Raw genomic sequence first — 16,639 nt, forward strand, 5'->3', positions numbered from 1 at the left:
TGGGTAGGATTAATGATGTAGAATATGGTCATGCAGAATAAGGTATTAATATGTGCTTTATAAGTACTAATAAGCAGTAATATCCTAGAAATATGCATGCTAATAAGCAAATAGTTTATAATATAAAAAATAAAATGTAATTAATTTTCTTATTCAACACCATGGTGTTACACTTATTTAGTCGTGTTTGTTCTTAGTTTCGTTTCACTGTGTTTAACTGTGCACAGTTGAAGAAACACCCATTTATATACTTAACAACTTACAATTTATTCAAAGCTTCCTCAAATAAATACTACTACTACTAATAATAATTACTGATAACAAACAAGCCTTAACATAGTTTTTTTGAGGGAGAATAATCAGTGTGCATCTTTAATTAAGTGTGTTTTAATGCTCTCTGGGTTGCACTGTTGGTTATTAGAGCAATGTGTTTACCGTACTAATATTTCATCAAATAGTTTCCTCAGCCCGCTCAAAACAGCTGATGGAATGAGAGCTAATGGCATCAAAAAGGGGTTATGACATTCGGTATGTGTGCCTGTGTCTGTTAGCATCCACCTCTGTAAACATACTCACTGCACACAGCCTCCTCTCAGTGGGAGTGGTATATCTGCATTAGGAACGCCCTGGTTGGCTTCTCAGACTGGAGTGGAGTCCAACAGGGGACAACGTAAGTAATTGGTATTCAGCCAAAGCCACCTCACTGTACTTTGATTATTGGTTTCTGTTGCATATGGCTTCATTAACTGTGTAGAGGTGGTGCTCAAACACTAACACACAGACACAAACACACACACACACACACACACACAGCGTGGTCTGCTGCAGAGCTGGCACAATCCTACAGCGCCTGTGGGCAGGAGAACAGAATTAACGGCAAGTCTGTGTATCGTTCTCCCCGCAAAGGAAAACAGGGAGAACAAGAGAGAGGGGAACAGTAAGAGAGAGAGAAAGAGAGGGAGTGGTGGAAAACAACCCGTCGTGACAGGTGATTAATCTCGGTCGGGTTCTGAGTGGGCGCCAGGCAGTGCACTAATGCGAGTGCATCTATTTTGCAGCTCTTTGCTGGTGTACAACTTTCAGCGTTGCAGCACCTTTATTGCGCTGGACCATCAGCAAGGGCAGAACCTCCTGTCTAACATTCTGCCTCTCAACCAGGCAGACTAATAGCTGCGCACGGGATTCTAGTTTAGTGGAGATGTTACACAAGCTTTGTGTTGATGTTTTACACTTTTACACTGCTCTAGGATTACCTATCCTGACCCGAAATCGCAAGCAAATCCATTACTACCATCGCAGGCAAGAGCATACCACCCACAAAATTGGAAACCTCTATTATGGTGAATCTTAACTGGCAAACTTGAGCCAGTAGAAGTAGTTTAGGTACTGATTTCATGGGCTCTTTCCAAGAAAACAATTTAAATCATTAATCTCCACAGCTATTGGAAGGAGAACAATCCAGAAACACATTACGAGAATGGAGTGCTGCCATGAACTTGTCTAGAGTAGATGCCGATACACATCTTAAGGCTCTTCACAGCAAACTCATAGATCAAGGAGACATGTTGGATGGGCTGTTACTGTAGCTGAGAAGGAAGCACATCTATGCACATTTTGCATCCCAGGTGTGTTGAAACTTAACTGGCATTGGACATTTGTGAAGTTGGCAAACATTTGGGCTCTTGTGAATGATGAAGAGGAAAGAGTTACGGGCCGTTCACAGAATGTTAACACTCAGGTTGTTAATGTAGTGCTATTCAATTTGAGCAACACTTTTAGCTTGTACATTCTCATGACAATCCATATGAGATGTCTAATGAAAAGCTGATCATTTCATACAGCTTTTACTGTTGTATGGACTTTTACTCTAACTTTTAGTCTAACTTTTATAACTTTTAGTATTGCAAGTCTACGGAAAATTTTCAGTTTTCAAAAATACATAAATAAATCATACAAGTAATCCATATAGACATAGAGGTTGCATAGCGGATGTCAGTAAATAACAAATAATATTTTATTTATTTGTTTAATGTGGAATAACGTTTTTCCCCTTATTAGTTTTAGAGAAACAACAGTTTATTTCTATTAGACAACTTAACTCTGCCACAATTTAATCATGTTGATTTTATGCATCTTATGCACTTTTTTTCATTATCCAGTAACTAATACAACTACTAAATGAATACCAGGAATAATCTTATTGTTAATAAAATGTATTCTATTACAATTTTGTCTTCCTTGTGTTGACACAGTAGTAATAGTAATAATACAGTACGTATTATTAAATACAAATTATCCGATATGTCACAAATGCTTCAGATTGATCATCTGAATATGGAAGCTTGTTTCCGCCACTGAATAAAACATAAAAAAAGGTAATTGCGACTTTTTAAATCTCGCAATTCTGACTTTTTTTCCTCAGAATTGCATAATATAAACTCGCAATTGTGACTTATGAAGTCAAAATTGCATGATATAAAGTCACAATTGAGTCAGTCTTTTTTCATCAGAATTGGACTGTATAACTTGAAAATTGCAAGTTTATATCTCACAATTCTGAAAAAAAGAAGTCAGAATTCAAAGGTTTAAACCCGCAAATGTGAGAAAAAAGTCAGAATTGCGAGTCATAATGAAATGCTTAAGAGTATATACCTCACAATTCTGACATTATTACTCGCAATTGCAAATTTATATCTTGCAATTCTGAGAAAAAAGTCAGAATTTTGAGATAAAAAGTGACAATTATCTTTTTTTTATTTATTCTGTGGCAGAAACAAGCTTAACTGACAGCTCCCTCCAATTTACATAATTTGTATTTATTCAACAGTTCTCCTTGATTGTTCTTTACTGTTAAGGTAAATTAACTTAGCTGGTGCCCCGTGGTTAAAGGAGTGTAAGGGTCATCTGCCATACTAACCTTAAGTAACATGCAACCAAAACCTCACAACATTAATTTGGTGCCACGTGTGAGAACCATAAGACAGAGTTGGCAATATGCAACATAATCGCTGAAGACATCCTTCTAAAGGCACTTGCACAGATATACCTTAAGTTTGGCCTCTAACAATATAAGTGCCCTTTTTTTACAGATTTTTTTGTTTTAATTGTTGAATTGGCCTGTTGAATTATTTATAATTTTTCAATCAATTCTCACCGTGTCCCCGACAACTTATTCTACTGCGAGACCGCACAAGCCCCTCCCACTCACCAAAGCACCAAAGCACTCTGCAGAGCAGGCGAGCAGCATCCACGTCTCCACGCCTTTATTGGTGACAGCCATTTAACAATTGTGTTTGCCCTAAACTTTGTCACTGTTTGTCACCTCTGTGAAATTAAACCACTATTAAAACAATACAGCCAGCCTAACTTGTTAAACTTAACAACGAGCAAGCTAGTCTGGCGTTGACGTAAAATAGCATTGTGCAAGGTCGGAATTGTCACCAAAATTTATAAAAAATGCCATAAAATTTCAAGATATTAATTTGCTCTTGTATAAGTTCTTGTATGTTGTTTTTATAACATAATATAGTTAAGCAATATCACACGAGCAAGAGTGCTATTTTCTCAAATAGCCTATCAGCACGATTACAGAATGTGATATTCATTTTATACAACAGTTCAATAAACAATAAGTTGACTATATGAATTGACTATTTTTAGACACAAAATTGTCAATTTTGATTGTTTTTGCTCTTTTTTTGCCAGTGAAAATAGTTCCAAACAAAGAAGAAATGTTGCGTCTCCCAGAAGCCTATCTGCAATGTTTCATTCTTGAATGATTCACTGTTTTTGAATGAATCAGGTGAGTCAATGATTCAACGACCCATTCAAAAAGTTGCTTCTTTCATGAATGCTGAATGGAAAATCAGCTGGTTTTAACGAATCAGATGAATGAATGATTCTCTGTAATAGTTTCATATATAATAGTATCATTTCATTTTTTTCCAACATTTCATATTTCTAATATTCGAAATGTTATTTTTAGATATTATAAATAAATCTCGTACAATTTTTAAAATTTTTAGGCAATTGCAGTGTAAATGGATTTTGATAAATGGTAAGATGTATTTTGTTGGTACTGATATCGTTTAATTGGTTTAAAATGTATAGTGTTAAATAGTATAATTAATCAAAAGAGGATCAACATGTAACTTTACTTTTTTTTTAATATAAATAATTATAAGAGGGGTGCCCTTTTTTTCTTGAGTACCTGCCCCCCAAAATGTGTGCACAGCCCAGGTAAATGCAAGAAAATTTCCTGTGTGATCGGCCTTTTATGCATCCGCTCTGACGCATCCTGGCCAGAGTTTCGCCACTTAGATGTTATAAAAGTTCCCTTTCTGGTTTTATCTGTGGAACTGTGCTGTGGCAAGGAAAGGCAGGAAAAGACAATGAGAGAACATGAAAGACAGAAATAAAATTAAAGGGAACGATAGAGAGAGAGAGAGAGAGAGAGAGAGAGAGAGAGAGAGAGAGAGAGAGAGAGAGAGAGAGAGAGAGAGAGAGAGAGAGTGTCAGGGAGGAAGGAAGGAACGAAAGGAGAGAGTGAGTGGGGGTGACTCCGCAGTGCACACACCCTGGACATTCATCATTGCCAGGACAGGCCGAGGAGGATAATATATTCCCTCATGTGCTGCACAGCACTGCACACATTACTCATCTTTATACAGAGCAAGCAAGAGAGAGAGAAAGAGCTGAATTCTTCATTAGACTCAACAGTTCTTATTAAAGAAATAGTTCACCCAAAAAAGAAAATTATGTCATAATTTACTCACCCTCATGTCTTCCTAAACCTGTATGACTTCTGTGCAACACATAAGGCGATATTTAGCAGAATGTACTATTCACTGTTTTCCACAAAGCTTCTACCGAGCTTTCAGGCTTCAAAATGGACACAAAAGCACTATACTGTACGTATATATATATATATATATATATATATATATATATATATATATATATATATATATATATATATATATATATATATATATCAAATATATTATTTTCTTAACATATAAAAAAAGAAACAAAGAGTCATACTGGTTTCGAAAGGTAAGAAAATAATGACATAATCTTTTTTTCTAGATAATCTATTCAAGTGTTAGTAGGGTAAGATGGCTGTTAATGACCATGCAGTCTGTACAATGCTGAGCTGTTCAGTCAGTCTGTTCAGCTGTAACACAGATTTGTAATGCACAGCAATACCGGCTAGGCACACAAGCAAAAACTTGGCTGTAATATATCATTAAAGACAATTGTATGCCAATTATTGGCCTCACATCAAGCTGAAGTCAACTGTGGCTTCTGGACATGTACCGTATTTGATATTCATGTACTGCTACTGGGTCTCAAATGTAAGCTTTCAACATCAACCTTTAATAAAGCTGTTAAAGTAATGCCGTAGGCCCTCCATTCAGAGCCCATGTTAACCAATTAAGGTATGGTTGACAAGTAATATTCTTTCACTCATTCATTTCAAAACAAAAGCTTTTTTTTTTCTCTGTACAGACCTAGTCTAAAGAGTGTCATCCTTTTAACGGGACTACAGATAGAGAGAGCAGCTTTCTCTTTCATTTTTATGCATTTAAAGAGTCTTTCTGGGTGAGTTTCAAAGGTGTCAGGAAATTGCGGAGGCTGGTGCATTGCTGTAGGGTGATTTTGCAGAGGAGTCTTATGGCATAGGTACAACCTTAAGGGAGCCAGGAAGAGTAATTCATCGCCACTGCAGATGTTCATACAGACAGAGAGCATCGATCCTGCCCTTCTGAAAACACCATCTTCGTCTCTTCAGCACAAGAAGTGTTTGGTGGAGGTACTTACAAGACTCAAGACTTTTTAAAGTAGCCTGATTTAAAAATGCTATGAGTATGTTAATATCCCATCTGGACAACTCAGTCCAAAGTCCAAGGCTATTTATAATAGTTGATATTTTTATTATTATACATTTTTCTTTAATTACCAGTTCAATATTTGTCACCAGATGAGAAACATTATTTCTTTTCTAAATATTTGGATGGATGGATGGATGGATGGATGGATGGATAGATAGATATCAGGTAAAAGTTACCATAATTCCTTAACATTGTAACAAGTTTAAGTTATACAGCACATGAGGACATTATAATCTTTAGAAAGCTAAGTTTTAAAGCTAAGGATTGTTCACCCCAAATTGAAAATTTTGTCATTCATTTACTCAAACTTATGTTGTTCCAAACCTTAATATAAAGATGTTTTGAGAAATATCAGTGTCTCTTTTTTTTTTCCTTCTCCATATTGAAAGTCAACGGAATCCAAAATGTGTGTTTCACGAGTTCACAATTACAAATAATCAGATCAGAGTAAAGTAGTATGCGTATTTGGTGTGCTGTAGGAGGACAGGGCTCCGAGCTCGGAATTTGGCCCGAACCCAGAGTACTACCCCCGTATTTCTGGTTAGGAAAGTAACCAGGCGAGTGTGAGGAGACAGGGTGTTGGAGAGATGCTGAAAACTGTCGAGGAACATAGGTGAGTGGACTGTGTATATATATAGGCCTCCGCTCATTTGCTGATTGGGTATGTTGATTACTGATTGTTGACAGCAGGTTGGAATGACGTGATGATTGGAATGATGATTATTGGAATGACGTGATGATTGGATAGATAATTTGAACGTTTTCCTCCTGAACTTTGTTAATAAAACATCATATGTGTGTTCCTCAGAAGAAAGAAAATCATATAGGTTTAAAATGACATGAGAGTGAGTGAATTATGACATAAATTTTATTTTTGGGTGAACCATCCCTTTGAGTTAACTCAACTTAGACAGCCCAAAAAGTATTTATTTTTATTTTTATTTTTTGATTTACTAAAATTTGCTTTGGAACCCTATCCTCCCATTTGGCGGACCAATGTCACACTGTCCACAGATTTTACTGTTAACATTATGTGATTACACAGGTCACAGAAGGAGTAATAGCTATATATTTCAACAAAATTTGTGAGCAATAGTATTCAGATAACTTAACCTGGAAAAAGAGCAAAAATAAGATCTTCGAAAATGTTTCTTGTAGTATTTCCCCAGCTATCCACAGACACGTGTTTGCTCTCTTCCATAATACAGGTATCAGAGAGCAATCAAAAAGTACAACATGTCTGGACAGCAGCAATCAATGATCGTACACATCACTCAAAGATCATGACAGCTGACTCCTCGCCAGCCACAAACCACAGTGAGATCCACTGCAGCAATTTATCAGTCGTGTCAAGAGCAACCTGAAGAGAACAACACATCCTGTGCCCAATATATATCAATTAAATTACCATATGCTCTATGTTGATTATATGACGTATATAACATACTTCACTGCTTTCATTCACACGGCTCTACCCTTTCTCAGCATTACAATGCATCATGTCTTAAAGTGCTATTTGTCCAAGTCTAATGGGATGCAAAAGAGCAAGCTATTAATATTACAGTAGGAAGAGTTTCTTCAACCCAGCATCTAACAGGAGTTACAAATGAACAGATTTCCACTGTCAAAACAACACAGGTTAGTGTTCATGCTTCACCGGGCAATGAAGGAAAAACAATAGCAAAACTGAGAAAAAACATGACTGTTTAATAATTTCTTTGCGGAGAAGAGGAAAAAAAGCATGCAGGCTTTCGTCAACCGTCTTTCACTTTGCAGCACTGGGAGAAGGTAATGTTTATGTGAGAACAAGTGTTATTTTATGGATGTTATTGAATTTTCTGCACAGGCAAATGTTAGCCTTTTCACACAGCCCTTCAGCTCTGTGCTAGGAATCTCCAAAGAGGAAAGAGGTGTCAAAAGGGGTCCAAGGTGTGCTTTATGATGGTGTGCTTCAATGGCCAAAAAGTTAAGAACAAAATTAAATAAAAAAATTCATTACAAAAAAAAAAAAAAAAAAAAAAAAGCTTTCATGCAAGCTTCAGGCTGGAATCTCTGTTGTTTGTCTTAAAAATAATGGGGAAAAGATGGGGGGAAATACCTTTATTTTCGCCACCCTCATTATTGGTGAAATCATCGCCTTTGACTGTGTTGGCTCCTACTGTCAACAACAGGGGAAAGGTAAAGAGGATAAATGGGGGAACAGATTTTAAAACAGCAGCTTAAATATTAAACGGAAATCATTATTATATAAATCTGGTAGAACAACTGCTCTAACACATTGAGTATTAATAATTGGGGCTTTCTAAATTAATAAATACTGTACTTTTTTAGATAATTACAAACATTATTTTCCTATTATAACATAAAAACAATACTTAATGAATTTTGGTGTGCAAATGAGGGGGAAGAATAAAGTGTCTATGCCACAAAAATATATATAAAAAAAAAAAAAAACCTTTTCTCAAAATTGTATCAAATGCAAAATGAGCATCAGTTGTTTCTGTAAATGACCTTGGCTCATTACATATACAGCACTGTGTGTTAACATTGGCTCACACTGAGAGATCATGCAGGTTCCAATATTTCTTCTGTTAACAGAGGATTGTGGGATGTCAAGCTGTATAAACAAAAGCAAGTAGCATGTACATAACTAGAGTGTGAACAACACACCCACCATGCTGGGTCATAAGCATTACACCACAGGGATTATGAGGTTGGACTGTAGAACATCACATGTAATAACTTTGCCGAGAGGTGATTACGGTACAGATACTGAATAATTATACACTTCTTCTGTCATATTATTATTATTTTTTTCTTTTTGTCTTAGTTTGTGTTTTGCACAAAATATGTTTTTAATAATGCACCACAGTACTTTTTTCAGCTGATTGGATTTTTTATTATTATTATTATTATTTATATTTTTAGCAAAAAAATGATGAATAAATAAAACCTGTGAAAAGTAGTGCTGAATTTAAGAACAGGATTTCCTGGCATGATACAGTTGGATGCCCAATGATTAGCTACTTTGCTAGTCTGCATTTTCAATCTCCTTTCCTCTATGGATGATGACCCTAACAGTAAGTATTAAAAGAGAGAGAGAAAGTTGCTTTCCTGCAGAGATGTGAGTTCACAAAGTTTGTGCTTTTACAAAATTAAAAATCCTACAGTAAAATTTTATTTAGGTATATACTCAAAATGTGTTGCACATGTCAATCCCCACATTTAGATATTTTATTTAGGTTATGTGACATGGTATTGGAATCATTGTTTTGCTTTAAGAATAATTCAGTTTTATATCAAATTGAATGATATTCTCTTGCATTATTTCTCTGCATTGTGCCTTCCATTTTTCCTTCTTGTAATAAGATGTTTTGTTCCTGCTGATGAAAAGTAGCCCTACAGCATGATGCTTCCACCACCATTTTTCATTGTAGATGTAGTGTGTATTGTTAGGTTTGCACCACACAGATCTATTTGACTTCTAGCTAAACAGCTCTGTACTGGACTCTAAATCTTTCCCATCACCACTGCATCACTGTTATGAATTTTGGCAAACCCCAGAGATCCCTTTACATGGTTCTTTCTGAGTAACGACTTATTATGTACCACCCTCCTAAAGAGGCTTGTATTATACAAAGCTCTGCTATGGTGCAGCTTTATATGTTCCCTGCAGCCACAAAAGTGAACGTTGTATGGCTTCAGAATAACAAATGACAGCTTTGCTATCTGAGCCAAATTCTACACAGATAGGGGTTGGGAATGGGTTAATATGAGTAGATGTACATTCACTTAACAACAGTAACATCTGCGGAGGCCGAGAGAGCTCAGCACGCTGCAACTAAAGAAAACATGCAAATAGAAAAAACACCAGCAAATTAAGAAAACATCTTCATCAGTTTGACAACACGTGCTGCAAATACTCACAATGTAACCAAATACAGAAACGTGCTGCAAATAATCAAAATAAAATAAAATAAAAAATCAAAGTTTGTCACTTTGGGGTCACCTTGAAACATTTCAGTTGTGGTCTGTGCTATTTTCTGTGCGTTTTGATGAATTTGGTTGCATTAAGCATTTGCAGGACATGTGCTGTCTAACTGATGAAGATGTTTTCTTAATTTGTTGATGTTTTTTTCTATTTGTGTAACTGTCGTAGGCCAGTAAGAGCTGTGTGCGTGAACCTCACTCCCCTGATCTCAGGAGGCGCTCACCTACATTTTTTGCCAGTACTGAGACTCGAACACATGACCTTCGGGTAACAAGTCCAACTCTCTAACCATTAAGCCACAACTGCCCTTATTTGGTATTTGGTTGTGTTATGAGTATTTGCAGCACATATGTTGTCAAACTGATGAAGATGTTTTCTGAATTTGCTGGTGTTTTTTCTATTTGTATGTGTTTTCTTCAGTTGCAGTGCATTGAGCTCTCTCGGCCACCGTGAACATCTGTAAAATGTGTAAAAAACAATTTTTGAACAGGTAAACATTTAAAAGCCCTTGTAACCCTCTACAGCTTACTTTGTATTTATTTAGTCGCAGCCTATTTTGTATTTATTTAGTCACTGTCAGGAAGAAACCTCATATCTCTATATTTTGTCCTTTTTTTCATAAATCATTACTATTGATCACCGTTTACGTCTGTCTGTGGGTATTGCAAATATTTAATCAATGAAAAGCAACTTCAAACTGTCGGTAAAACCCTATAAGTGTATCTGCATGTTTAATGCAATCTAAGGGTAGCTTAAATAAAGAGAATGTTTCAATACGTACAGAATTTTCTTTACTCAAGAAACACACACACACATATATTTTGTATGTGTCTGGGGAGAGGAGAAGAGTGTCTTAGTCTAGTATTTGTCATTGAGTCATAGCCAGTGTTGTCTTAAATAGCCTGTGCGTAGCACTTCATCTTTTATAACATTAGATTTTGGCCAAATGACAGAAAAAACTAAGTGCCCACAAAGCTACAATAAACTTTGAAACTTTATGAAAGTGTCTGACCAAATAAAGCCACAATATAAACTTTGTCAACACAGTGTTTCATTTTTTAAAAAATGCTGTTTTTTATATTCACTGAAAAGTAGCGGGTTTGGACATACAAGGTTCCCTTTCGTGGTCACTCCAAGTTAGGTCAGATGACGACGAATGGGGTTCGCTTAGAAAGCCTCTCACCTTCGAGTATACAAAACGAGCCAATGGCAATGAAATGCCATGGGTCTGCGGAATTTGCATAGCGTAAATCCGCCCCACGTCGTGGGTATATAAGGAAGTACGCTGGCAACATGCAGCTATGTTTTCGCTTCGGAGCCAAGAGTTCTCTTCACTCCTGCAAGCCATTATGAATCATCTTCACTCTACGAGACGAGCGGCTCTTCAGTGTGTTGGAGTGATGGCGCGTTCCAGCGAGATCGCATTGCCTGCTGCTGATCTGTGCAGTGATCTGCCGACAGTGAGTGTGTTTCTCCCTGGGCGCTTCAGCACTCTGCTGAGCTTTTTCCTCTCTCTAAAAGAGCTGCACGCGGCACGTCTTTTTCAAGACGGCTCGCCCGTGTATTTACTGGATGTGGGCGCGTGATTCATCTGCCTAACGGTCACGAGCGCTGTTTCGCGTGTTGGGCTTAATCACGCTCGGCAGCGCTCGTGGATGAGTCATGTTTTCATTGCGGGAACATGACCATCGCAATGTTTATAGATCGAGACTCAATGATCACTGTGTGAGAGTCGCCTCTGCCACACCCCAATCTATCTCTTCCTCGAGAGGGGATACTTTGGCTGGTGGCTAGGATGATCTGAGGGTTATGGTGTGGCATAATTCTGACGAGCTTTCCTCGGGCCACGCCCCCCTCCACATCGCAAACCGTGGGGCTTCCGTGTGTGCCTGGTTCCTCTCGGGGACCCAGTGTTTTCATTCGGGACTCCAGCAGATGGTGTCATGTCACTCACAGCATCACAAGGCGGGCTTGATTCCTCTGGAAATGATGATTCGACTGCGTTGCCTCCCTCGGGAGTGTCAACGTTAGTTAGTCGAGTCGGATCCAGTCGAGTCGGATCCAGAGCTGATGGCCATGCTTTCCCGGGCAGCTGAAAGCATCGGTTGGAGTTTGAGTCCCCTACCCCGCCATCAAGAGGGTAGGGGACCTGCAGGCATTTTCGGTTGACGAAGCATGCCTGGAATTCGGACCGGCTAACTCTCACATGATCCTGAGACCCCGGCCTGGATATGTGCCCAAGGTTCCCACCACACCCTTTCGAGACCAGGTGGTGAACTTGCAAGCGCTGCCCTTGGAGGAGGCAGACCCAGCCTTGGCACTGCTCTGTCCAGTACGCGCCCTCCGTGCTTACGTAGACAGAACGCGGTGTTTCAGGACCTCAGACCAGCTCTTTGTCTGTTATGGTGGGAAGCTGAAGGGAAAGGCTCTCTCCAAGCAAAGGTTGTCCCACTGGATAGTGGACGCCATTGCTTTGGCATATCAGCAGCAAGGTCGACCATGCCCCCTTGGTGTGACGGCCCACTCCACCCGGAGTGTGGCATCCTCTTGGGCTCTAGCGCATGACGCCTCGCTAACAGACATTTGTAGAGCTGCAGGCTGGGCGACACCTAACTCATTCGCGAGATTCTATAATCTCCGAGTGGAGCCAGTTTCTGCTCATGTACTCGCTTCAACGAGCCGGTACTAGATTCTGCTCAGGTGTTTTCGCTTGCTCGCCATTCCTCTCCACGGATGGGATACGTGCGATATTTTCCTCAGGTGAGCCTAATAAGCCCTGAGTCTCCTCCAGCACTGTCGACGTCAACGGCAGAGTTATGCCACCGGCAGCTTTCGCGCTTGGCTAGGTGCCTCCATGTGCATGGTTCCCCCTCTGGGCGACCCCCACATGTGTATTCCACTGTAAGCCTCTTGAGCATGTGTCTTTCCCTCAGCAAGTCACCTTGCCACCCCTGGGGTTGAAATATTCCACCTGCGGCTGGACACCCCAGTGATACTCCATATGCAGCCCTTCGGGGTCATATGTGTATTCTAAGTCCCCCCCCTTCGGGCTGGGCATAATTGCATATTTCCTCTGAGATATGCTTCCCAGTGTACCTTGGTATTCCTGTGTTAAGTAGGACTCCTTCGTCCGTGCTAGTCTCACGACAGGGAGCTCAGACTTACACAGGGCACTGGAAGACAGCCGAGGTGGCGTGATTAGACTGGGGACCCCATTCGTCGTCATCCGACGTAACTCGGAGTGACCACGAAAGGGAACGTCTCGGTTACGTATGTAACCCTCGTTCCCTGAGTAGGGAACGGAGACGTTACGTCTCCCTGCCACTTCCGCTGTACCGCTGGAACGCCGGAGTTCAGTCTCGGCTCCTCAGCGAAGAAACATACCTGCATGTTGCCAGCGTACTTCCTTATATACCCACGACGTGGGGCGGACTTACGTTATGCAAATTCCGCAGACCCATGGCATTTCATTGCCATTGGCTCGTTTTGTATACTCGTAGGTGAGAGGCTTTCTAAGCGAAACCCCATTCGTCGTCATCCGACGTAACGTCTCCGTTCCCTACTCAGGGAACGAGGGTTACATACGTAACCGAGACGTTTCCGCCCGACAGCAACTATTTGCAATTATTGAAGTTCACCATTGTTCTTTCATTGTATCTATATGTTTGTGGATCATGGTAACTAAAACCATGCATGGTTTCTCAATATCATGCTAAAAAGTATACTGTTGAGTAAAGATTAAGCATGGAGCAAGATGTGTTTTACCAACATTTATGTTATATCAGTCATTCACGCTAGAGCTCGGCTAACGTATGCGTTATTGATACAGTTCCATCACGTTCACTGCAATAAATTTGAAAAATACTCGGTAAATACATAAGTATAAGTAAAATAATCGATTTGTTGATGGACATACACTTGTTAATGCTGATGGTGAGAAATTACAGTTGCAACATCTCATAATGTACCTCAAACAGTGTATCACTGAGAAACGTCTCGGTTACATATGGTAACCCTCGTTCCCTGACGGAGGGAATGGAGACGTACGTAGTGACCGACTGATAGGAATCTCGCTAGAGAGGCCAATCTACTTCGAGTGAAACTAAAACGAGCCAATAGACATTGGCATGCAATCATTTGCATCAGCTGTTCAGCCTCGCAGCACAGGTATATAATGAGCAGAAGGTTCGATTGCATTTCAGTTTTTTTCAGAGGAGCCAAGCCTGATAAACTGGCCGCCCCGGCGGGCAGCAGCAGATGTGGCGATGGGACGTACGCCTCCGTTCCCTCCCTCAGGGAATGAGGGTTACCATATGTAACCGAGACATTCCCTTATCAGTCAGTCACTTCTACGTACGTTGTGACCAACTGATAGGAATCCCTACCAAAGCCTCTTTAAGCAGCTCAGAGTGAGACGTACTGATAGCAACTCAAGGCAGTTGATGTGCCAATGCAGTTGGGGGTCCATCGACACCCCTGACACCCTAACACCCCATGGGGGTCCACCCGACACCCCATGCCCGTTGTACATGGCACCCCAGCCGATGGCAGAGGCATCTGTGAATACCACAGCATGCCTGGACACCTCTTCAGCACGGGCTGAAGGTCTGGCGGCACGCCGGTGTGATTGTCACCCGGTGAGTGCCATGATGCCACGCCCATCTCGGGACTCGGCCGTGAAGCCAATGCTGAAGCGGTCTCATATGGAGCAGCCCGAGCGGGGTTACCGCTGCTGTCGCTGCCATATGCCCCAGGAGCCTCTGAAAGAATTTCAGCAGGGCCGCCATCCTGCCTTTGAACGAGTTCAGCACCGACTGAGCGCGTTGCTCTGAAAGCACCGACTGAGCACGTTGCTATGAAAGTACGCGTCCTTCAGGTCGATCGCTGCAAACCAATCTTGGGGACAGATGCATTCGAAAATGCGTTTCTGCGTGAGCATTTTGAACGGTAGCTTGTGGAGGCTCCCATTCAAAACTCGCAGGTCCAAGATCGGTAGTAACCCACCAGCTTTCTTGGGTACAATGAAGTAGGGACTGTAATGCCCTTACCTCATATCAGCTGGAGGGACCAGCTCTATCGCGTCCTTCGCCAGTAGGACTGCAATCTCCACCTGCAAGACATGGGCATTGGCTGCTCTCACAGTAGTGGAGTGGATGGCCCGAAACATGGGGGGACGCCGGGCAAACTGAATCGCATAGCCGAGCCTGATGGTCCGAATGAGCCAGCGAGACGGACTGGGGAGCACTAACCAGGCTCGCAGAGACCGTACAAGCAGGAACAAAGGGACCGTAGGCATACCCGGAGTGGGGCAGCGAGGTGGAACACAGGGACTCAGCTCGGGAGGCTCTCTCTAGGGGGCGGCCCGTGGCGGAGTCTGAGTGTGCCGTGCAACACATACCTGGTTCCACGGGGCAGGAGGTGCAGGAGGCGGCCTGGCTGCGTTCTCAAACCGCACACTGCTGCCCGCTGGCGATAGAAGGGTGAGAGTGGTGAGGATTCTCTCCTTCCACTACTCTCCGGGCCCTCTTCGGACCCAGAGATGGAAGAAACTGCTCTTTTATTGAGAATTTGGGTACGGCTGGTTTTGAGGCCAGCGGCGGAACACAAATAAAAGGAAACTGAAGATTTTCCACCCGGCCCTCTTCCAGGGGAGGGAGCGGTGCGATCACCATCTCCCGAAGAGCAGTCCCGTCCATCTCTGGGTCGCCTGGGGGAGCCTGCCTGCGACTGGCTCCACGGCGCCGTTTAGGTGGAGGCTGCTGCTGCGGCGCGGGAGCGGGGCAGACACAGGACACGACGAGCAGACTGAGGAGCCGTGGGCGGTGAGGTGGAGGCAGCAGCTGACCGGCGCGGCAGGATGTGTTTGATGGCCTCAGTCTGCTTTTGTACAGCCGAGAACTGCTGGGCGAAGTTCTCGACCACATCGCCGAAGAGGCCGGTCTGGGACACGGGGGAGTTAAGGAACTGGAGCTTGTCAGTCTCCCTCATGTTGGCCAGACACAGCCAGAAATGGCGTTCCTGGACCACCAGTGTGGACATTGCACGACCCACTGACCGCGCGGTGACCTTTGTCGCACGAAGCGTGAGGTCTGTTGCGGCACGAAGTTCCTGGAGAACTTGTGGGTCATGACCACCCTCGTGCAGTTCCTTCAGTGGCTTGGCCTGATAGACCTGCAGCAACGCCATGGCGTGCACGGCAAAGACGGCTTCCCCACAGGCCTTGTAAGCCTTGCCAGTTAGGTCCGATGAGTACTTACAGGCCCAGGAAGGAAGACACGGTTCTCCGCGCCAAGTGGAGTTAGGGCACAGCTGCATAGCAACGGCCCGCTCCACTGGCGGGATACGCATGTATCCCTTAATCGCCCCGCCATCAAGGGTGGTGAGGGAGGAGGAGCCACCGGAACGGTTTCTGGCAATAAAAGGTGCCGCCCACGTCTCCGTGAGCTCCTTGTGCACCTCCGGGAAGAAAGGCACTGGGGTGGGTTGCTGAGAACCAGCACGCGCCACCCCGAGATACCAATCATCCATCCTCGAGGGCTCGGGACACGGTGGAGGGTTCCAAATGAGCCCAATCCTGTTGGTGGCCCGGGAAAGCATGGCCATCATCTCCGGGTCCGTCTCGGGCACCGTTGACACACTCAACGGCGGTAACGGTGCCGAGGAGTCGTCCTTGGAGAAGTCTGACCCTCCCTCCGATGCAGCGATCGATATCTGTTCATCGCAGGGAGCACCGATGGAAACGTCTGGTACACAT

The 16,639-nt window shown here is 42.4% G+C and overlaps 1 protein-coding gene across 2 annotated transcripts in view; it reads right to left on the reverse strand.

Moving 5' to 3' along the window:
* Nucleotides 1-16,639, reverse strand: part of nlgn4xa (neuroligin 4 X-linked a) — a 124,192-nt gene that overhangs the window by 85,684 nt on the left and 21,869 nt on the right. The window contains exon 3 of one of the 2 annotated variants that reach the window (XM_084106985.1): nucleotides 7,993-8,052. The exons of the other annotated variant lie outside the window; for it this stretch is intronic. Within the exon in view, the coding sequence (XP_083963111.1) occupies nucleotides 7,993-8,052 (60 nt within the window). The remainder of the gene's footprint in view (nucleotides 1-7,992; nucleotides 8,053-16,639) is intronic. 2 annotated transcript variants of the gene reach the window in all.

The sequence above is a fragment of the Abramis brama genome (genome assembly GCF_963993115.1).
Source record: "Abramis brama genome assembly, chromosome: 2".
NCBI classification, from domain to species: Eukaryota; Metazoa; Chordata; class Actinopteri; order Cypriniformes; family Leuciscidae; genus Abramis; species Abramis brama.